General features: G+C 35.5%; 2 protein-coding genes across 2 annotated transcripts; one reads left to right on the top strand and one right to left on the bottom strand.

Moving 5' to 3' along the window:
- Window positions 1-5,832: 5,832 nt before the first annotated feature.
- LOC115982466 (RNA-binding protein 42) lies at window positions 5,833-15,445 on the bottom strand. The gene is made up of 6 exons (XM_031105075.1): window positions 14,962-15,445; window positions 12,918-13,095; window positions 11,752-11,849; window positions 8,271-8,367; window positions 6,344-6,429; window positions 5,833-6,240 (listed from the first exon to the last, which is right to left on the bottom strand). The coding sequence occupies exons 1-6, from the start codon at window positions 15,196-15,198 to the stop codon at window positions 6,187-6,189; spliced, it is 750 nt and encodes a 249-aa protein (XP_030960935.1). The 5' UTR covers window positions 15,199-15,445; the 3' UTR covers window positions 5,833-6,186.
- Window positions 15,446-19,433: 3,988 nt separating this feature from the next.
- Window positions 19,434-22,315, top strand: LOC115980723. Its single transcript, XM_031102945.1, has 5 exons — window positions 19,434-19,892; window positions 19,968-21,122; window positions 21,219-21,911; window positions 21,960-22,184; window positions 22,277-22,315. The coding sequence occupies exons 1-5, from the start codon at window positions 19,434-19,436 to the stop codon at window positions 22,313-22,315; spliced, it is 2,571 nt and encodes an 856-aa protein (XP_030958805.1).
- The last annotated feature ends 1,340 nt before the right edge of the window (window positions 22,316-23,655 follow it).

The following is a 23,655-nucleotide window of genomic DNA, read 5'->3' on the forward strand; positions in this document are numbered from 1 at the left end:
GAGGATGTTTTGTATTTGGCGAATTAGAGCTCTGACTTTTGTAATCAGTTTCAAGGTTGCTAGTTTCTTTTATTTAATATTTTTATGGATTATTCAGATTAAATAGACTTTTATTGCCTATGATTTTGGGGCGTTACAAAGGAGGCCCTCCCTACTTCAATTTTCACAGTCACTCCATTTTTACAAACTCTCCAAACCAAGTTTTATACCTTATTTGGGACCCGGCAACTCTAGATATGTTTCCACTTATCATGATACTAATTAGGTTTCAATGATACCTATGAAGTCACAGCTCTCTCCTTAGATAAAAAAATTGTAACTAGACTTTAAAAAATAATCACCTAAGGAAACATGAGGCCAAACTAACATATCCTCCATAAGGAAATGACTAAGAGGAATTCTCATAATCATATCCACCTCCTGAGTAGAGAATAAGTTGGTCAGTAGTTCCAAATTCCAACTATTAGAAGAAGGAAAGATTTCTAGCCGAAGAATTAGAGTAATCGGTCACCACTGGAGGTAAAATTCTTGGATGAACTAAAGATGGCAACCATGCATCATTCCAAATACTGATAGCATCCCTAGTGCCTATTCTCGATCTTGCTCCTCTCATAATCACCTCTCGACCCTTTAACAGACTTTTCCAAGCATACAACCCATGGTTTGAATCAATAATGTTAAGGACATATTTTATATAATTGGCTAATCATTTGACAAAATGCACTTTACTTATAATTAGGTAAATCTAGGATGGGTTTAGTACTTCAAGAAATATGTTGTTCAAGCCAAGTATTAAAACCATGAAGATTGGACTAAGAAACAAGTGAAGAAAAACTGTTTATTAAAGCTCAACAACAATAGTATCTATCGAGACTTAATGAAGAAAGCTCGACAGAAGCTCGATAGAAGCTCGACAGAAGCTGAATCTGTTGAGATCTATGAAATCAGAATTTCCAAATCTGATTTTCGACTCATGCTAACATATATGTGTAGGGTTTCTTTTCTCAAAACCCTAGACATATATAAGGCTTATTTTAAAGGTCATCATACAAAAAGAACACATGCAGAAAGTGACCTAGTGCCTTATTCTCTCTGATAGAAGCTACTCATCTTTGCACCTTAGGGTTTTGTAACCAAGTGCTTCTTGATCTTCATTGTTGATGAAGTGAAGAACTTTGCAGCCAACAACATCTTCAAGTTTCTAGAGTTAGTCACGTACTGGGATCCATGCAAAAGTGTGGCATTTATATATTGAAGAATTCAGAGATTCTGAAGTAGTAGAAGGTTTCTACTGTAAGTTCATCTACAAGGATTGTAGAGTCTAGGGACAAAGGTTTTGTACTAAATCTGAAACTTCTCTCTATTATAGTGGATTACTTTTCGGGAAGGTTTTCCTTAAGATTTTTTTACTGGTAAACTAGTTTGTTTCATTAGTTTTCTCGGGTCATCATATCTTGTCTTATTTACTATTCCGTTGTGCATGATATTGATGTTTGTTTGTTTTAACAAGGTTTATTTATAATAAATCTAATTAATAACTTGGGTTTAAAACTTATTAATTCTCTCAACTAGGATCTAAATTTCCCAACAAATAGCTTCCATGATGGAACAATGGGGAAAGAATCTAGCTTTGAAGCCCTAATAGCAAAGGGAATTATTATTGTTCAAGAGCCACCAAACTTGTTTAACTAAGAGCGCATCATTAAATAGACTAAGATCTTTGAAACTCATTCCTCCTTCTAACTTAGGTTGACAAAGCGATTCCCACTTGACCTAGTTAATTTTTCGATGATCATCTCTCTGATCCCACCAGAATTTTCTAATAAGACATTCAATATTAGAACAAAATCCCAGAGGCAGTTTAAAACAACTCATAATATAGGTGGGTATTGCTTGAACCACAACTTTTATTAAAATCTTTCTCCCTACTCTAGATAGCAACTTCTCCTCCCACCCATTTAGTTTACGCCACACCCTCTCTTTAATGTACTTGAAGGTTGCTTTCTTTCTCTTACCCACAAATGATGATAAATCCGGGTACTTTTCATACGGTCTGATTTTTGAGACACCTGAGGCATTTTTGACACTGAACCTTGATGAAGCCTTTCTTAGAGCATCCGTAGCAGATGTTCCAAAAATTATGCCATTTTACCACATCAAATGCTTACTTTATTATTTTACCACATCATTTTACAACATCCCATTTATCAGATGTTTTATAATTCAATTCTATACATTAAAATAATATTTACTACTCATCAACACAATAAACAAACAACAAATAATATCCCACATATCTTCCGTACCGTGGCAAATTTGCCACGGTACTGTTCAATGTTGCAAAAAAAAAAACAATATACCACATCTACTAAATGGGCTAAAATTGGGTTTGGTGTGGGATATGTGCCAAATATTTAGCATTTGGCACATATCTCACATCTAGTGTGGGTGCTCTTATCAAAATAAATAAAATAAAACAACTACTCTAATAATAAGTAAGTTAATAACGACCATGCCTTATCCATACAAAGTAGTCTTATCTAAATAAATAAATAATAAATCGTATATGTAGATGGGACATTTTAAAATTTTATATTTTACCTATCAAGTACACCATAAATAACCCATAGCAGATAACGTAACGAGGTTGAAGTTGACAAAGACCGAAATTAAAGTTTCTAGCATTTAGCATTATTCATTGACTTCTGAACCCATCAACAAACAGATTTATGCAAGCCAAGCTTGTTGCAAGATGAGAAATTCATGAATTCCTTCCTTTCAATGCATATACCACTAGGTCAAACCGAACAAATTGTTTAGTAACCTTGATTAAAAAAAGGAAAAAAAAAAAAAAAGTCATCATTCAGATATAGTGTAGATGTATTAGGTGCTTGATTAGTCTTCTTTAGATATAGTGTAGATGTATTAAGTTTTTTTCTTTAAGAAACACTATAATGACGTGAGAAAAGCACTTAATACATCTACACTATATCTAAAGAAGACTAATCAAATTACAATTAAAAATTCTTGTAATTGTAGCTTGATACATGCATATACAAATATATACAACCCCCACACATATAGATACATGGCTTTGCTAGGTTGGCTCTAATATCATTTTTCACAGCCCAAAAAAAATAGTAGCCACATCTACACTATACCCTAAACAATCTAGTCAAATTACAATTATTCTCATCTTAATTGCTTCTATATCTCATATTTACTTTGTAAAGACTCAATGTAAACTCAACACATGTGCATGCAACACTTTCGTATATAAATCCATACAAAGATCCCAAAATTTGAAATAATAATAATTAAAAAAAAATCGAGGTATTTATGCTCCTTGAAGTTGAGCTAATAAATCCTCTATCCTTCCTTGGTAGTGGGTATTTAGTTTGTTTTACCACTCTGTCAACTCCTTATAATGGATACAAAGTCGTATGATTATCCTTCTTCGCAAATAACATTGATGTACGGGCACCCCATGCCAAAACATTGGGCATAAGAAGATTCTTATCAAGTAACTTTTATAATTGTTCTTTCAGTTCTTATAATTTACAAGGTTCTATTCAATACCAAGTAATAGGTTAATAGAAAACTGTCTTCCTATCTAGTGAATAATGGTGATTTTGACAAATTTCTAGAAAGACCTTTCTCACAATAAAAATGTCTTCTAGCTTTAGGTCACCCTCTTAAGTATCTCTTGATGGAGCCAGCTAGCACCAATAGTAAGTGCATAAAGTCTCTCATGAGCCCTGTGCTTCTGTTTTGCTCTATTTTCTTATGTTGAAGTCGTTGGTGTAGTCCAAACACCTTCCTCTTAGGACGCTACACTAATCCTATTCTACCTGAAATGTGTCATATTTGGACACTTTTGTTGTGTTTTGTCATCAACATGTTGTGTTCATTGTCTCTGAAATTGACAAATAGTGCTCTGACCACCTTCCTAAGCCTAATTCACCACTACCCAATAGGTTGTCAACTCAAATGTCACCACCCCTTGCTTCATTTGGGCCCTTAGTCCATCCTGAAACTTTTTGACTTACTCTCTTTATCTGACACTAATGCAGTAACAATTGTAGCTAACCTGGCAATTTTTCCTTCGTATTGGCTAACTATCATGCTCCTTTATTGCAGCTTGATAAATTCATTTTATTTCAAGTAGTATATTTCAGACTTTGTTGAATTAATGGACTTACCATGGGAGGCTTTAGAAACAATAATTCCAAACAATCGATTTGCTTGAAGATTGCAAGATATTTTCTCAATTGGATGAACCATTGAGTGTGAATATTAGTGATGTAAGGCATTAGAGGGACTGTAACATATCGTAGACATGAAGTGTGCTTTTGACATGGATGAAATTTGCTAACTAATTTTATTATTTAGCTAATTTTTGCTATTATTCATGGGTCTCATTGCACTTTCTGATACTATTTATAGATCGCACTGTACTATTTCAGCTAACTTTTGTCTTTATCTATAGCACTTTCAGCAAAAAAATTTCAATTTCAGCAAAATATGCGAATCCCAAACAAATCCGAAGTATTGATGTAAACTTAGAAATAAGTTCCTCCAAAAACTTATGGGTTTAAGCTGGAAATAGAAATTTTAAGCCTCATCAAGATGGAGATTAGTTGCAATGTCAAGGTCTCAAGCAATGGAAACTTAGAAATAAGTTTTTAAAACTCTTGCGCTGATATTTTGAATACTAAGAGTCTGTTTGGATACTGCTTATTGTTGAAAATTGAAAACATTGTAGTAAAATAATTTTTAAAATTTGTGAATAGTGTCATGAGACCCAGTTTTAAAAAAAAATTTACTGAAATCCGTACTTCCAGATTTCGTGAACAGTGCACAAAACTCACACAAAAAACGCAGCCCATTCTCAAACGCAAACGGCATTTTGTATCCAAACTAACACTAAACTTAACTACAGATTATTACAGGCAATTACATCCAAGTTCCCCATCTGCTTGTATATACTGCTTGATTTGAGCTTCATTAGTAATTGTAATATTGATCGCATAGCGTTTTGATGTGGCTTCTTGTGGCCAATTCAATCCGCTCTTCAAAAATCCAAATGAGCCCATTTGTCAGACAATTGCCTCCCATAACTGGAAGTGTTTGTCGAAAAGTTTGAGCAACTTGTTTCGAAACTACAAACCAATTATTAATTCCCAGGAATTCATGAAAATGTACGATTGTTCTATTGATTTTTACTATAATTATTATTCACATGAACATCTCAATTCCCATGAAATACGAAAATTGACATCAACATTTTAATATTTTATGTTGAACACGTCAATTTTCACATACTTAAAATATTTAAGAATTGCTAATATGACACTTAAGAGTCAACTTCAATTTTTCATTCTTAACACTAATTATATATAAACTAATATTTGTTTTCATCCAAATAAAATATTTGCTAATGTTTAAAGATTTCTTTCCAAAAAATATAAAAAATCAATACTGGACAAGTTATTAATTCTTTAGTTGATCGAAGAATATTTATCTGATTATTTTAAACAACTAAAATCATATTTTTAAATACTGATTTTTTTTTATAATACAATAGAATTTAAATTCTAAATATATTTAGACAAAGTAAATGTGAACTCATAAGAATTTTAATTCTGGTGAATTTAAACATTCGAAACAAAATTATAACTCTCAGTATTTGGAATTCTCAACAACCAACCAAATACTTGGAAGTTGGAATGTGTTTTTCAAATAATGTTATTCCTAACAATGGCATGAGCTTTGATCAGCGTGGAAGCGACATGAGACGTAAACTTCTGCAAAAATTAAATTTACAGCCAATTCACACATTAAGCGCTCCATTCTTCTTGCTGCTCTAGCTCATTCTATGAACAAATTAGTTGAATGTCTAGTACTATAAAATCTTCAATACAGGTGCCTTTATAGAGGGGATTGTTAGAATCTACTACCCAAAAAAATAAAATAAAAATCCATAAAAAATATAGAACACAAAACGAAGCAAAAAACAACAAAGCAAAAACAGCAGAAAGTTCCACCAGTCTATTGAATTGTCCAGCATCATTATATTCACATAATCCTACAACCACTTAAATGAAGAGAAAAAAAAAAAGGCACAGAAAGCTCCTTAAGACAGATTTGCTTTGTCACTCTAATTACCACCATCAGATACACAATTCACTTGTGCAACACACTCTTCTTTGAAAGCTTTGGTTTCTTTTGAGAATGGTTCTGTCAAGAGAGCAATGAACTCCATGTTAGTTGGTACTGCACGTAAGCATGCAAGCAAGAAAGAAAACTCAAACCACGGAATGCACGAGTGAGAGAACAGTACCTTTTGTCTTTCCAACGCATCCTGGTCTGTCCTCTCCTTCCAATTGCTCTTACGTAGTTTGATTGGCCGATTTCCAACATATTTACCTGATATCAAGAAATCATTTGACCTTAAATACAGCAATTCTTATAGATATTTAGTCAAAATCTAATATTTGTATGGTAACCATAGTCTTATTCTACTTTCACATCACTAAGTCTTATCCAACTATCACATATCTAAGCAAGAATAACTTTAGTCAATTCCATACAGATTTTGAGTAATTATTCTTCAAATTTCTGTTGCATTTCATGCGTCAGAAACAATCACATATTTAATGGTGTTAAGGTCTCAGTTATTAAGCTAAAATCCTTGTACTTGAGATCGTTGTTTGAATGGTCTCATATCCTTAGAAAAGTGATCTGCAATATATATATATATATATATTTTTTTTTTTTTGGTAAACAAAAAATAGGTAGAGGGGGCGACCAGTGAGACTCCCCTACCTGGGCGTGACAATAATAGCACCTTACTCGCTCCTAAATGAGACCCCATACTCCCAGTCTGTGAGAAACTCACTTATTATTTTTTGGACAGTTTGGGATGGAGATGGGATATAAGGAGCACCAACACACAGCTGGTTGTTGAGGCTTGAATCCAAGTCCTGAGACTGGTTGGCCCAGTATCTAACCAACTAGGCCACCCGAATGTTGGTAATATGCAATATGTTATAAACATTAAAGCCTCCCTTTTTTAGAATGTAATTCTTTTAGGAGAACTTTGTGTAAGCATCGTGCACACAGAATGTAGTTGCTTCATCTCAATAAAGGGTCCAGCTCCCCTCCCATTTAGAATCCTCACGTTTTCTCGAGTTTTTGTCTAGATGACTAACATGTGGCAAATGACACATCCAAAGGTTAAAAAAACACCACATCAGCTATGAATTTTCTCCCAATTTTTGGGTCTTTCATTCTCTCTTTCTTTCCTTCTCTCTCTTTGCCCTTCTCTCCAACATCATCACAGTCTCCTGAGAATCAAAGGCCCCAAGATCATAACTCTCTGGAAGAAAGGGGTAAAAGCAGGACAATAGAAGAGGAAATGAAAGAAGAATAAAAGATCTTTCCGCCAAAAGCCAAGGAAGCTCTATTGTGCAAGGTGGGTGTGCAGGACCTGCAGGTTATTGTCCTCTGTTTGTAAAGCCATTTTCATTTTACTTGTTAAACCATCACCTGTTCTATCTCGATCTTGTTTTTAATTTAATTTATTTTGTTTTATCTTTTTTTTTTTTCTATTGTTTTGAGCAGTTACTTGGCTGCATAATTTACTGTATATTTCTTGTTGATTTGGACTTATTGAAGACCCAACACGTTATCACCAAATGGCCAAATCTATTTGATGTCAAAAATTTCAACTGATTTTTATCACCTCCACGGTTTTCTTTTCTCAGGTTCAGTTGTATATTGAGATTGAAAAGAAAGCAAACTTGGGTTTTGTCATCCAAAAAAAGAAAAAAAATCAGACTTTGGTTTTCTCTTAGCTTTCAGAATTCACTTTTACCCAAGTTCTAATCTTGATGCCTCTGATGTTCAGGTGGCAGTGATAATGTTAGAGAGATTGCTAGAAAGAGGCAGAGAAGGAAAGAAAGAGAGAATGAAAGACCCAAAAATTGAGAGAAAATTCATAGTTGACGTGGGGTTTTTTTAACCTTTGGATGTGTCATTTGCCACATGTCAATCATCTAGATAAAAACTGGAGAAAACATGAGGAATATAAAAGCAAGTTTACCGCTTGGAGGAAAAGATAATCATGTGAACATGATATTATCCCACACCTCACAGAAGACCACTATGCAATCCCCTATGTTAAGGGTTTGTCTTATTAAGAACAGCTTACACATAGTAACACCGATACAATCAAGAGTACATCTATTAATAACAAAATGACTTACCATTCATTTCTTTAAGTGCTGCAGCAAGGTCAGCGGGGTTGGCAAAGCTAACAAATCCATAGCCCTTGGTCTTGCCAGTCCTCTTATCTCTGACAACCTGGAGATCATGGAATATATTAATTTGAGATCATTTCACTTCAAAAGCATATGAAAAGGACAAGCAGAAAAGAGACGATAAGAAACAGACTGAGCAGACCCATAGAAAGACACAAGAAGTAATGCACATGCAAAACAAATCAAAGCCTAATTAGTATAAACAAACCATCACATCCCCCTCCCCCAAACCCCCAAGGGGCAAAAGAAAATTAAATCACAGTCAAAGTACCACAATGAATTGCATTACTACATATCGCAAGTAGTTAGGTCAAGATTGAGACACCCTTCTTACACATTAATATGTCTGCCCCTGTGAGATTCTATTCGTAAAAGAAAAAGGGATCCAAAAGGCATACTCAATGGTTTGCGATTAATTGTAATTATTGCTAATAACTAACATTTCAAAATGACCCTTCTCTTTCCATTGATTTTTTTTGGGATTAATTGTAACTATTCGCCCTAAATTACATGGAAATTTTGTAAAGTACAAGTACACCTTAAGCTACAAAATATTCCAATCAACTCCATAATTTAAGAATAATTTATAAGTTCCTTCACACCATCCAAATTATTGTTTAACTTAACAAATTAACAGGTAGATTAGTCTCAAATTAGGATGTCAGTTGTAGAATTTTAATAGTTGAGGGTGCTAGCCCCCATATGTTAGGGTGGATAGCTAACCACTAATCTTTTAAATTGAATGTTGATTTGAACAGTATGGTGGACGTTACAAATTAATTTCGAACTATGGTGTTTATGAATAAAATAATTATAGTTTAGAGTGCATATTGCAGCTGCCCCTATGGTTTAAGGTTAATAGGTATAACTAACCCCTTTTTACTTATTAATTCTTCTTTGTTTGGTAAACTACCTTTCTTGACCCTAAAATAATCTATACCCAGATACAACCACCACAGCAGAAATATATAGATTGCCTCCATCTAGTCATATGTAATAGTTGACATAAGTAATTGATTGACCCACGCAAATTAATTCACAAAATCATCATTTGGAATTTTACGAGGGTTATGTTTTTAGAGCTATTAAGGTTGCAACTAAAAAATGCAGAACAAAAAATAAAGGGGCGTCCTTCATAAATTTTTATTCCCTTTTTCTCCCTTATGTACGTATAAGATATAGTAGGCCCCATAGTCACAGCCATTTTCCAAAGTAGCATGTTGACATTGTCAAGACTATAATATTAATCAAGACGCTCTCTGAATTCAACAAGTGCACAACCCATTTATTTATTTAAGTTCAAAAGTAACAGCTAATCCTTTATGCCTTTTCCCCTCCCTGGACCACCCAACACCCCTGCCCATGACAAAGAAAGAATGCCATACAGCCAAATATTTATTTCATTAGGCCCAATGCATGGTCATCTTTCCACTTGCCACCCATGGTTTGAAAGCGATCAAGTGGACTTTAGCTCCAGCCATCACTTCAACAGGAAATTCTAGAGCATATATCAAAGGGGCCTAGAATATAAAATCACATAAAACTTGAGGGGCCATCTACAGATCCTTGCTATTCTTGGCAAAAAAAATTATTAGAAAATTACTCATGCAGCCCATGGGTCTTGAACCCACGACCTTACCCTCCATTGCATTAACACAGGAGGAGGAAATGCCATTTGAGCTAGAGCTCATTGGCACTACTCCTGACAAAAAATTGGAAGATTGTCATATTCTAAATGTTAAAGAAGCCTAAGGTTCCAAAAATAATGAGAAAAACAAAACCCACTCAAGAGCTTAATGGGTTCACTAACCTGACTACAACTCATTCAAATTGACCCAACCCTGCTATAACTCAAGCTATTCCATAAGTCAGGTCAAATTTAAAGGACTCAAGCTCCACATGACGATTCCAGCTGTCCATATCCCAGAGGCTAGGTTGTCAAGCAGACAAATTCCAAATTAATTTCACATGTAAACAATCTTATATATTATCGATGCTTGTGTTATTCAGATAAGGGAAAGGAAAATACAAAATGATCCTGCTGCATAGCGAAATGTTAGGTTCTTAGCAGCAGCTGTTGAGCAGAATTTTCCAATTTCAAACAGACCCCCTGGGCCAGTACTCTCAATTTAGTGTCATTGACCCTTGAGATTTGGTAAATTACAAAACAGACCTCATTGCACTTCTGTCAACTATGTGAAAATAATAAGCATGTGCCATCCACTGGACTATGTTTTTATTTATTTGTTGAAATTTAATAATAAAAAAGTTTTAAACACTAATAAAATCATTTTAAAATCAAATTTGATGAAACCTTTCTCTTAATATTGAATTCAAAACAAAAACCTATTTGGTTAATGAGAAAACAAAGGAAAATGAAGAGAATGTTGTGCAGGAAACAAAATGCACAGCAAACCTCAACCTATCAAAACTATACAAACCCATGCTGCCTGATTGCCACCTTCTTTTCAGTAAAATAAAAGGATAAATTCAACTAAAAATCCAAATAGGATTCACCGGTTTGTTCATGAAAAATGAAAACTATGATTTTCATTCAATTTTCTGACATTATTGCAGCAACCAAACACAGCCAAGCCCCTATTTTAAAACCAAAAAGAAAAAGAAAATTAGCTAATTAAAACAAAAAATTCTGCTCTCAATTGAATCCAACAAAACCCCAAGGCAATCAATCACAAACCTAAAACAGAAAAATCAAAAACCTTTAACCAAAAGAATTACAAAGATTAAAGAAACATCATGGAGACAGAGAGAGGCCTGTTTGTAATTTTGCTTTCATTCTCTTTCTCTATCTCTTTCCTTCTAGGAATAGTGGTAATTGACAAAAAACTTTAGAGCGGTCAGTGAATTTGGAGCGAGCAGTGCAGCCTGGGGTGAGAGAGGACTAGAGGAGATTGCTTGGGTTTATTTCTTACATGAGATATGAAAGAAAATAATAATAATTTATTTTTAAATGATTTTATTTTTTATTAAATTTTAATCTGAGATAGAAATGAATATATAAAAACTTCATCACATTAATGGCACATGCTTGATTTCCATCCACATCATTAATCAAAATGTAACAGTGAGTTCGATTTTGTCATTTCTCAAATTCAAGGGTCTATTAACACTAAATTGAGAGTACAAAGGGATCTTTTTGCAACTTGGTCCAAACCCCAGGGGGTCTTTTTGCATTTTACCCTTTAGATAACAAACAACACTAGATAGGACAAACTGCTTCATTAATTTGCAACTTGCAAGCTACTCAAGGTTAAATGTCTAACTGGAATGTAAATTGCAGACAAGACCTACCTTATGCTCTGTGCGCTTCATACAAAAATCTGAAGAGGAAATGCAAAATGTTCACACCAAGCAAACATAGGCTGATAATAAAAGACTAGAAGAAATAGAATGACATAGAACTTACTTTAGCCATGTTAAAGGTAGGGAATCGTGAAAATGCTTTCGAAAGAACATCATCATTCACCTCATTACCAAGATCACCACAGAAGAGGCGATAATCATCTACAAAATCCCAACACAGCCAAATGACATGAGAGATTCATCCAGCCAAAAAAAATAGGAGCAACTAATGTCAACATAACAATTATGTGAATTAATACATGTTTAAAACATACATACATACATATGTATGTATGTATATATATATATATATATATATAGCTTTTAAGGGCCAGGATGGGGTTATTATTTCCTTAGAGACGAAACCGCGGCAAGCCAAATTATGTTAAACAACCATCTAACTCCTTATAAAAGACAGTTCAAACACCTAAAATAAATTTAAAAAAAGGGGGCAGGGGTCCTAATCTAAGAATGCATAAAGGATCAGACTTATCCAAAGTTCAGCTGAAACCAATCATCAGTACATATTTGGACAATGCACAATCAGAAAGCTCATTAGGAGTTACTTTTCAGATTGTTTATCCAAGTACTAGGTTTTGAAGTGAATTTTAAGTGAACTAGATTGATAGTATCATCTAGAAATGATTATACTATGAGCAAATTTCTTTTCATTGAGGGCCTCCTTTTGGATGATTTCCACTTCTTTTCCATTTCTCAGATTATTTGTACTGCCCACATTAAAGTGCCTTTTGGGGTAGAATTACGCTCCGTATACTTTGGCATTACTCTATTTGGATCTTTTTGCCATTGAAAATTATTTTCTATCACCAAAACTACAAGTTCAAATGGGTAATGAAGCCATTATTTTGAACGATAAAAGCTGGATTTTCCATTTTCCCTTCATATCATTCTATGCTGTATAACTGAGCACACTTTACCAAACAATCCAACAGAGAAAAAATTAAAAAATAAAAAATTACTTGGTCGTAACAATTTTATAAGTTGGCATGCTTGCTAAGGGCCTGTTTACCATTCAGTTTATTCAGCTCATTTGGCTTATGTATACCTTTTTCAAGATTTGTTTTTTCTAGATACAGTTAAATTGTTTTTTTAATAAATAGATACAGTTTAACTTTTCCCAAATGAAAATAAGTTATCCCAAATGAGCACTAGTATATAAATTAATTGAACAACACATAGTGAATAAGAGAAGGGCGAAATAATTCATACTTTCTGGCCAATCTGCTAGTGTCGGGTCCTCCCAAGCTTGGCCAGCAGCTTTGCGAGGAACTGCTTTCTTCTTGGTTTCTGCTTTGTGCTCAATCTCACTGCTTGCAAGGGCAGCCTTTACACTCTCAAGTGCTTCTGGTGTAATCGTTTGTGCATCCCTTTGAAACAATTGTTGGGCCTGTTCAAATACAGCACTTTTAATTATACAAATATAATATTAATTTATAAAGTAAAGAAAAAACAAAGATCAGAAACCTTTTAATTTGATTTTGGGTAGAAATAAACTCAAAGACCCATCCGCACGATTTAATTATCCTTTTCTTTTGGTTATAGACAGATTCGTGCTCTTCCCAACCATTAAAATGTGTTTGATTTCATGTCACACAAGAAAAAAAGCTACAATATCTGCATCAAATTTAACTAAAATGTTTTCGAAAAAATTGTAGTAAAGACTGTGTAATTCAAAAATCATTGATGTTTAGTTTTTGTACTTCCCTTTTTATTTTGTAGATAAGTTTTCTTATCTCCCGTTTTTACCATCCATTAAAATTTAACTAATAAAACCCCAAAAATTGCTTATGATTAGAGACATGGTGTGATGCCCCAATTTGATTGATTGTGTGATGTGTGCAGGTGTGTGATGAGTCCCACATCGGGTATTTACTAAGTAGATCTGGGCTTTATTAACAACTACAAGAAACCTCAATTGTGACTAGTCCTTTTGAGGTGTAGCGTAGATGTGGCTAGCACTTTTCCTTGGGTCATTACACATGGTTAGGCAGTTTCTTTGTTATGAAATAGGGGATGGCAGAAACATTTTCTTAAGGCAGAATAGATGCATCCAGAAGGGGTCTTGATCTAAGTTTATGGGAGTAGAGTGGCGTATGATGAAGCTAAGCTAAAAACAGTCTTGAAGAATAAAGAGTGGAGGTGGACGCTAGCAAGGTCTAATGATCGCATTCAGATAAAGCTATCTGGTCAGCTTCCCCAAATGGTGTTTCAATTGTGCTGCAACTTGGGCTAAAATAAGAAACAAAAAAAGAAGTCTGCAGTGCAATTCCCGACCATAGTTTTATTGGTTGGCTAGCTTTGAAAGACAGATTGTTAACAAAATCCAGGCAAGTGCAATGGGGTCTAAGTGAGGACAGCAATTACACGTTCTGCAAAAGAATTTATAGAGAGCAGGAACCATTTGTTCTTTGAATGCTCCTTCTCCAAGGAGAATCTAGAAGCATGTAATGGCCCCCACCCAGGGTGCCTCAGCGGTAAGGGAAAGTGTTTGGACTAACTGTAAACCCAGAAGTCTCTGGTTCGACTCCTAGCTGAAGATTTAACCGATGCTTGCTCAGTGGGGGTGTGTAGGCATCAAGGCCCCTCAGGAGTGGTCCCACTGGCCCATACCTTGAGGGGGTTCCTCGTTATCAAAAACAAAAAATAAATTTAGAAGCATGCAATGGCTCTTTGCCTAGTGAGTGGAATTCCCACAAATTGGGAGGACATGGTCTGCTGGGGACATTAGCAACCCAAAAGGAACAAACCTAAGAGCCTCTCTCTGTAAGTTAGCTAGTTTGTGTATAAAAAGTTACATTAGAATCAAAGAAGGTTTAGTTAGAGGTCAGAGCAAGCACTCTCATGTTCTATTAGTTGTTGCACCTTGCTTCCTTGGGTTTATAGAAGGCCAGCACTGTGTAAAAGTTGTTTCTTTTGTTTCAATGAAATTCTGAATTATCAAAAATAAATAAAAATACTACAACCAAACCAACTAAAATCCATAAATCCTCAAAAACCCACATGCCAAACCCAACAAAAATCACAAAACTAAACAAGTTAACCAAAACCCATGTCACCCAAAAAAAAAAAATCCCTCAAATCATTCACATAGATACAAGCATATATATTAATTCTCAAAACCCACATAGAAATTGACCCAGAAAACCAGATTTAGAGACAGCCTAACACCAAAACTAAACCAATTAACCAAAACCCATGTCAAATACAAATACATAAATACATATAATCTATATATATATATATATATATATACCTGGTGGTATTGAGGGAGGGAGTAAACGGGAGCGGCGGCGGGGGCAGCGGGGTAGACGACAGGGGGAGGAGTGGGGCCGACGTAGGGAGCGGGGTACTGAGACGGAGTGGTTACGGCGGCGGCAGCGGCGGCGGAGTGCTGTAGGTGAAAGGGAGTTGGAAAGTAGGAGGAGGAGGCGGCGGCGGCGGCGTTGGTGTAAGTGAATTGAGAGGAAGAGGAGCCGGGTGGGATTGACATGATTCTGTAAACAGCGTCGGATTTAATCAAATCAAGCTCCAGTTACAAGGTATGCACTCTGACTCTGTGGTCGTTTCGAGTTTCGGATGGAGAGTGAGAGAGAGAGAAGTGAGGTGGAGATTTCAAACCCGTTTCGAAATTTCCAGAATTCTCATAGAGGGGATTGGAAACTTTGCCTGTCGCTTTTGCCGATTGGAGATTCTTGTGTAGATTTAGTCACGCAACTTTTTTAAGTAATAATGTAATAATATTCCTTTTTTTTTTTTTTGGTAAGATGTAATGATATTCCTTGTTTAAATTAAACATATAAATAGTTTTATAACTAGTTGCCTAAAACTATTAAATGTAAGTTATAAAAATTAATGTCATGCACTTTTACCAAAAAAAAAAATCAAAGAGATCGTACAACTAATTTTTGGATAATTTCGATGGTCATTGGCTACTCGAAATATTAAAATCACTATAATGAAGAAGAAAAAAAATCAAATTTAATAATTATTAACAAATTAAAAGAAATTAACAATTATTAATCAAAGTTGCTATGGATGGTAGTTATAACAAAATGCATTCAATGTGTTATAATTGTTTACATCATTTTATAACATTGCTTCATAATCCATATATACAACCACCGCGCACCCTTGGTACAGTAGTCATTCCATAAGTAGAAGTGCTTATGGAGCGTGGGAGGTAAAGATCGCGATTTAAGTTTCTATGAGGGAGTTTCAAGCACATATACACTTAGATTATACTAGAGTAAAAATTTCATCTTATATATATAAAAAAAAAAAAAAAAATGTATGCACACCTCGTAACAAAATAAGCAACTTTGTATAATTGAGGAAGACCAAATATTTTGCAATAAAAAGCAAGCGTATCTACTATTCATCAGACGGGATTTTGGACATGTTTTGATAGAACACCCTTTCCAAATAACAATAATATTTTAACAATTTCGTTAGTTGCCCGGTTTTGAAAGAATGTGTGAAACTAGCATCTTGAGTTTCTAAAACTCAAGATTTAATTAGAACTCGAGTTTCTAAAGCTTGAGTTCAGTGTTTTTGTGCTACCCTTAGCTGGACAAAATTGCCACGTGGAGCCACGTAGAAATCGAGTTTATAAGACTCGAAATCTGCAGAATAAAAACAAATCCACAGCACTTTCAAACAGCTCATTACAAAATCCTCAAAATTCAAACACTCACTTACTCGAACACCCTTTCGCTCCGCCCTCTCAAACTCACTCTCAGACTCACTCACTCATTCATAAACCAAATTCGTAGTCCACTGTCACGAAGGTAGTCTCTCAAGCAATCGTAGCTCATTGTCAACGTCGTTCGTAGCCCACCATGCCGAAGGTACTCTCTCTTTCTTCTCAATACTTTGTCGTTTTTGCTTCTTAGATTCCTCTGTCTCTCTCTCTGTCTCTTTCTCCAATTTTAGATTTTGGAATTCCACCGTGACCTAGGGTTTTTCGGATCTTTTTGGGTTTTTTTTTTTTTTTTTTTTTGTGTTTTTTGTTGGTGTTCTGAGAATATGGTTATGTTTTGGCAATGACATTAGCTTTTATGTGATTGTTAGAATTGAAAAAAAAAAAAATTAATGTGGTATTTCAAGGAAACCCAAGTACCCATTTTTGGATTTGATTCAAAGATGGCATTTTGGAACTTTGATTCACTTTTAAGGCAAATACTTTGCTGAAATATTGTTTACTAAGCTTATTGGGTGTGGATTACTTTGCTGGAATTGATCTTACTAAAAGAAAATTTTCATTAATTTGATTGATAGCTTCATGAGTTTGCTCTGGCAGCAACGTGTATATGACTGGGCTTAATGGACAGGAGTTCCTCTGCCTCCCACTAACCAAAAAAATTGTTACTTCTTGCACAGGATACGAAACACCCAGTTTAATAGTTATACATGAATTCTTTTAACTATTTGTTTTCAACCTGGTTCTTTGAAAATCTGTATTATCTTATCTTCACAAGAAAAATGAATTATCTGAAAGATGGAATTTGAAACTTTGGATGATAAAATGGGGTATATCCAATTTGTCTCCTAACAATGGACTTTGTTGATTATGAACTTTATGCATTTTAGTATAATATCTTTCAATGGAATTTCAATTATTGTCATAGTTTCATTTCGAGGTTGAAGATATTTTTGTTCTTTGTCATAATAAAACATATTATGAAGTGAGAATAATGGCATAATATTAGGATACATAAATGTCTGTTCTTGTGGCCTGTTTGGTTGCTTAGAAAGTATGGGTTAAGATAAAAATATTTTTGATAATTTTTTTTTAGTATATTATTGTGTTTCTTAGGACTCCCTTTAGGCAGCAATATGGCATGGGGATTGACTATTTTTGCTACGTGAATATTCGAATCCAAGCCAATGGTTATACCTTTTTTTTCCCCTTTGGTGCAAAGCAAAAAACAAGAAGAGCAGCAACAAGATTTACATTTCTATTTTTGCCCTCAGATTCTTGAAACTAAGTTTAGGAAAAAAAAAAAAAACTTTGAATAGTCATTTACCATTAATTTATGCTTAATTTGAATTGAAGTCCCCCCCCCCCCAAACTGTCATCTTGAAAATTCGATTATCCACCATGTTTTAAGTCTTACACTCAAAATATGTCCTTTATGAATGGTTTTGTGGACTTGTTATGGTTTTAATTTTTTCTTGAATGTCCTCCATGATCTTCTTGTGACATTTGAACATTTCATTTTTTGAAAAATATGAAACAATCTTTGAAATATGAGAGCACATATAAGATAATTGTAAGTTTTAAGGGCATTTACATTTCTTTGTCTTCATTTGTTTGGATTTTAAAAGTGCAAAAATCTTTCCTTTTAAGGGAGCCCATTACAAATCTATGAATCTATTGAGTTTCTATGAAAGGCACTTACCGTACTTTATCTTCTTCTTTATTTAACTTTTTTATTTTTATTTTTGTGGCTGAGGGCAAAAGCTAGTTACAGTTTTATAAGTTGGATTGTGAATATGATGTAGCGTTAAAGCGAAAGAAGGGTTAGTGTATGACAAAAATCTAAAACACCTTGAATCCACAAGATTGATATCTGCTATCCACCTAAAAAATAAAGAATAAAAGACTGATATTGTATTGATTGTAGACTTCCTTCTTCTTTTTTTACTGCTTAAGGGCCAATATAAGGAGTCCAAAAAACCTATTTTGAAAGTAAAACAATTTTCAACAAATCTTATTAATATACAATCATATAAAGACTCCATTTTGCCTAAAATTCTCCTCAAAACTCTCCAAAACAAGGAAATAAAATCCTATGCCAAGAAATTCCAAAAATTGCAAAGTCCTATTGTAAGAATAGGAGTATGGTTTATGACATTAATGTCAAATTTGAAAATTTTTCATATTTTGTGGTATCTTCTACAAAACAGACACAATTTATAAAATTTCAAGGTTAAAATCATCTTGAATACAAAGTATATGATATATAGTTTTCTTTCTTTAACTTTATCCTTTTTATGTTTTTTTTTTTTTTTGGATAATTACACATAACCCACCTGTGGTTTGGGCGAAAATTACTTTGCCTACCCGTGGTTTGAAAAGTATCACTTAACCCACCTGAGGTCTGTTTCCGTCACTCTCCGTAACCCACCTCGGTCTCTGCCGTTACAAAAACACATTTTAACCCCAAAACAGAACATAACGCGAATCAAAACTCCCAAAACTCAAACACTTTTCGAGAGAGACACCCAAGGTGCAATCAGGCTTGTTCTTCGCGGTTTGGAGCATGTGGAGAGGGAGAAAGCACTTGTTTTGCATCATCGAACCTGGGCAAGGTATGTGTGATGTTTTTTCATCTGCATTTGGGTTCTTGATGTCATTTTTTTATGGTGACCCACCCACGTAGTTAGGTTTTGCTGTTCATCTGCACAGTAAAATTTTTTTTGTATGTTAAATTAGCATTTTGCTATTTAGGTGTAGAATCGCTTAGGATATGTATTTTGCTATTGTTGTTTCTATAATGCATATACCTGAAGGAATCAAGTTTATTTATAAATGATTGCACTTGTTTGTGAAGTGTGGGTAGTGTGGTCCCTATGAATTTGTTGGGAGTCTGGTTTTGCATGTGCTTTATGTGGTCCTTTGTCCGTGTGTTGTTGTCAATTTGTTGGCTTGTTGTCTCTTTTGGCTTCTTCTCACTTTCTGCATGTCAGTGTGTGTAAACAAAATACTTATTTTAATTGCAGATGGATGATGTCACATTTGACCTTGAAATTCATGTTGGGGGATGTTTTGTGGAGGAGCCAACCATACAATATGTGGGTGGGTCTGTACGTTTACTGACAAAGATTGACCCTGACAAGTTGAGTTACTTTGAAATTCGGGATTTATGCCATCTAGTTGGTGCTCCTAAGGAACACAATAGATATAAGTATTTAATTCATGATGGTGATCTACAGCATGATTTAAGAGACATAGAAACAGATACAGATGTCGTAAACATGACTAACCTTCATAAGGCATGGTATGCTGAAAAAATCATAATCTATACTAACATAGATGTGGAGCCATTGGCAGTTGAGTATCCTGATGCAGGGGGAGTGGCAGATGGTGGCGTAGGTGGTGATGCAGGGGGAGTGGCAGGTGGTGTAGGTGGTGATGCAGGGAGAGTGGCAGATGGTGTAGGTGGTCATGCAGGTGGTGATGTAAGTGGTGATGCAGTAAGGGTTGAAATAGAATTGGATAGTGACGATGATGAAGATGATGAGAATGATGATGAGAGTGATGATGAAGAAGATGTTGAGGATGTTGACATTGATGCAAGAGATGAAGAACAGAATGTTGAAGGAGATGATGATGATGATTGGCTAAATGAAGGCCTAGAGGGGGATGGCTTTGATGATGATGTATTTGCTGCTCAAAACTCAGCTCCACAAGGTTCTGCTCCCAATACAAACCCAGAATCAAGCAATGCACCCCACACAGCCCCAGAATCAAGCAATGCACCCCACACAGACCCTGAATGGGCTGAGCCAGCCCTTGAGGATGACCTGGTAAGCATGGATGGGTCTGATGATAAGCAAGTACCTGAGCAAGTAGAGTTTAATGCTAAGAGTGACATGAGAAATGTTGTACTGAAGAAGGAGATGAAGTTCCCTAATGCAAAGATGTTCAGAGCTGCTTTGAGGGAGTATGCAATCAAAAAACCTATTGACATCAAATTCAAGCTTAATGAGAAGACCAAGATATCAGTTCACTGCAAGAATGGGTGTGGGTGGAGATGTTATGTATCTCAAATAAGTGGAGAGCTAACATTTCAAATTAAGACCTTGACTGATGACTGTACTTGTCCCAAGTCTTTCAAAAACAACCAAGCAACATCAGCTTATGTTGCTAAGAGGTTCATTGAGGATTTTAACAAAAATCCAAATTGGGAGGTGAGTGGTGTACACAACCATGTGATGCAAAATTTATCTGTTGACCTAAGTGTAAACCAAGTGTATAGGTCAAAGAGAAAGGCAAATGATTTGATAAATGGAGATGAGCAACTGCAATATGGTGTCCTTAGGGACTATGCACAAATGATAGCCACTATAGACAAGGGGAGTAGGGTTATATTGCAGACAGAAATGGCTGAGGAGACTTCCCAGTCAAAATTTAAGAGGATGTATGTTAGGTTCAATGCTCAGAAGGTAGGATTTTTAGGTGGATGCAGGCCATTTATAGGTTTAGATGGTTGTCACATAAAGCACAGATTTGGTGGGCAAATCTTATCTGCCACTGCCAAGGATGCAAATGACAACATTTTTCCAGTAGCTATGGCTGTTGTGGAACAAGAAACCAGGGAGTCTTGGATATGGTTTTTGGAAATTTTTGCTGATGATATAGGGAGGCCAGAGGAGCTTCAGTTGGTCTTCATTTCTGATAGGCAAAAGGTATGCAAGTTTTGTTTTGTTCAGTTACACTTGAATAGTTGACTTTGTTTGCTGAACTAACTTGTTTTGTTTGTTTGTTTGCTTGCTTATTTACAGGAGCTTATACCTGCAATAGAGACACTATTCCCTACCGTGGAGCATAGATACTGTGTGAAACACATCTACAACAATTTCAAAGTTGATCACAAGGGATTGGAGCTGAAGGATGCATTGTGGAGGTGTGCTGCTGCCATAACAGTAAGGGAGTTTGAGAGATGCATGCAGTACATAAGGGATTTGGATGAAAAGGCATATGAGTATCTTGCAAACATTGCACCTGCACAGTGGACAAGGTCACACTTCACTCCTAGGGCCTTAACAGATTGTTTGGTAAATAATTTGAGTGAGTCTTTTAATGCAATGATATTGAAGTCTAGGGACAAGCCTATCTTGGCAATGTTGGAGTGGATTAGGGTTAGACTTATGACTAGGCTTTACACAAAAAGGGAAGGGATACAGAAGTATGCTGGAAAGTTGTGTCCAAGCATACAAGATAGGTTGGAGAAATTGAAGGTTGAAAGTAAGGCATTTAGTGCTACCTTAGCTGGTAGTTTCCTTTATGAGGTAGGCAGTCAGTATGAGAGGCATGTAGTTGATTTGGTGAAGAAGACATGTAGCTGTAGGTCTTGGGATTTAAATGGCATTCCCTGCAAACATGCCATAACAGCCATTTATACAAACATTGAGACACCAGAAGACTATACCCACCCATGCTACTTCAAAGAAACTTACATGGAGATATACAAGGAGGTACTTCCTCCCATGCCTGGCTAGTCAGAATGGGCTGAGACTGGACAGCCTGCTCCCCTGGCACCTCACATATACAAACCACCAGGCAGACCACCCAAGCAAAGAAAGAGGGCTTCTGATGAGCCTAAGAACCCTTACAAAGCAAGTAGACAGAACAGACCTGTAAGATGTGGGAAATGCAAAAAGGAAGGGCATAACTCAAGAGGGTGCAAGGCTGGCATCACTGGGGAGACACCATGGCAGAGGAGACAGAGACTTCAAAGAGAAAAAGCTGTAAGTAATTAGGATTTAAATGGCAAAAAACAAAAAAAAACTTGTTTTTAAACTTACAATAGACACTATATTGAAACTGGGTTTTGTTGCAGGTAAGGGAAGGGGTGCCTGCACCTAGATCTGCACCTTAGCCTGCACCTCAGCCACCATCCCAACAGCCTACCCAGACCTACAACATGATGTCTGCCACTCAGCCTTCATCCTCACAGTAAGAAAATCAACCTAGGCCATCTCACAAGAGAGCAGGATGGTTCTCTTCCTCACAACCAGAGTTTCACACACCTAGGGAGACCTGGGATACCTTACCAAGTTCTTCACAGGTAACTTAGTCCTGGATGGTTGTGTAGCTTGGGATATTTTTTAACAAGTGGATCTATTTTTTATTTTGTAGCCTTCACATGCAAGTGGGAGCACTGGTGGTGTGAGGACTAGAGGACAGCTTGCTGCACAAAGGCCACCAAAAATGAATCCAGTGGGTGGAAAGAGGAAAGAGTAAAGGCAAGAAATGAATGAAGCTAGTGGGTACGCATGCCAGCATTGGGAGTAAAGCTAGTGGGAACATGTGGGCCTTTTTGGTTTTTTTTTTTTGTGAAGACTACTGTTGGCCTTTTGTAATTATCAATTAGTGTAAAAAACAGTCACTGCTGGCCTTGGAATGTGCTTTTTTGTAATTACTAATTAGTGTAAAAAAACAATCACTGCTGGCCTTGGAATGTGCTTTTTTGTAATTAAGGTACAATACACTCCAGGTTGTTATATGGAAGTTGTGATATTACAGTTTGTATGGAACAATATTTGTCCAAACTAGATTATATGGAAGTTTATTTATTGCTACTACAAATTGTGTCCAAGTATATTATTTTTATTGTGGAATGGTATGCACAACCAAATTATATGAAAGTTTATTTATTGCTACTACAAATTGTGTCCAAGTATATTTTTCTAATAGAGTGTATAGGAAGTGTTTATTGTGGAATGGTTGTTATGGTATGCACAGCCAAATTATATGGAAGTTTATTTATTTCTACTACAAATTATGTCCAAGTATATTTTTCTAATACAGTGTATGAAAGTTTTTATTGTGGAATGGTTGTTATGGTATGCACAGCCAAATTGATAATTGACCATTACTTCTTCCATTGAATGGTTGTTAGGATATGCACAAAATACTCAAGAATTGACCAATTCTTCATTCATTGACACATCAAAACATTACATCAGTAGGCTAGTGCTATTACAATGCAAATTCATTAACACCATTGCCATAACTATCTCTACTAACCAATTAACTACTTTAGGGGCAACAATCTAGGTCTCTTCACTCCAGAGAACTCAATTGAGCCAAAACACAACAACATAATAATAACAAAAAAGATCCATGACAAAATGCATGCAGACTTCCACATTCTTTGCTTCTCTTCAGCAAGAATGGCTTTTTCCTTAGCTTTTGCACAGACAGCTCGAGCCTTTC

The sequence above is a fragment of the Quercus lobata genome, chromosome 3, assembly GCF_001633185.2.
Source record: "Quercus lobata isolate SW786 chromosome 3, ValleyOak3.0 Primary Assembly, whole genome shotgun sequence".
Classification (NCBI taxonomy): Eukaryota; Viridiplantae; Streptophyta; class Magnoliopsida; order Fagales; family Fagaceae; genus Quercus; species Quercus lobata.

Coding starts and splice junctions, on each gene's coding strand:
- LOC115982466 (XM_031105075.1), bottom strand. CDS start 15,198: ATGTCAATCCCACCCGGCTCCTCTTCCTCTCAATTCACTTACACCAAC. Junction 13,096..14,961: donor CCCTCCCTCAATACCACCAG/GTATATATATAT, acceptor GTATTTGAACAG/GCCCAACAATTGTTTCAAAG. Junction 6,241..6,343: donor ATGCGTTGGAAAGACAAAAG/GTACTGTTCTCT, acceptor CTCTCTTGACAG/AACCATTCTCAAAAGAAACC.
- LOC115980723 (XM_031102945.1), top strand. CDS start 19,434: ATGGATGATGTCACATTTGACCTTGAAATTCATGTTGGGGGATGTTTT. Junction 19,893..19,967: donor GTGGTCATGCAGGTGGTGAT/GTAAGTGGTGAT, acceptor AATGATGATGAG/AGTGATGATGAAGAAGATGT. Junction 21,912..21,959: donor ACATGGAGATATACAAGGAG/GTACTTCCTCCC, acceptor GAGACTGGACAG/CCTGCTCCCCTGGCACCTCA.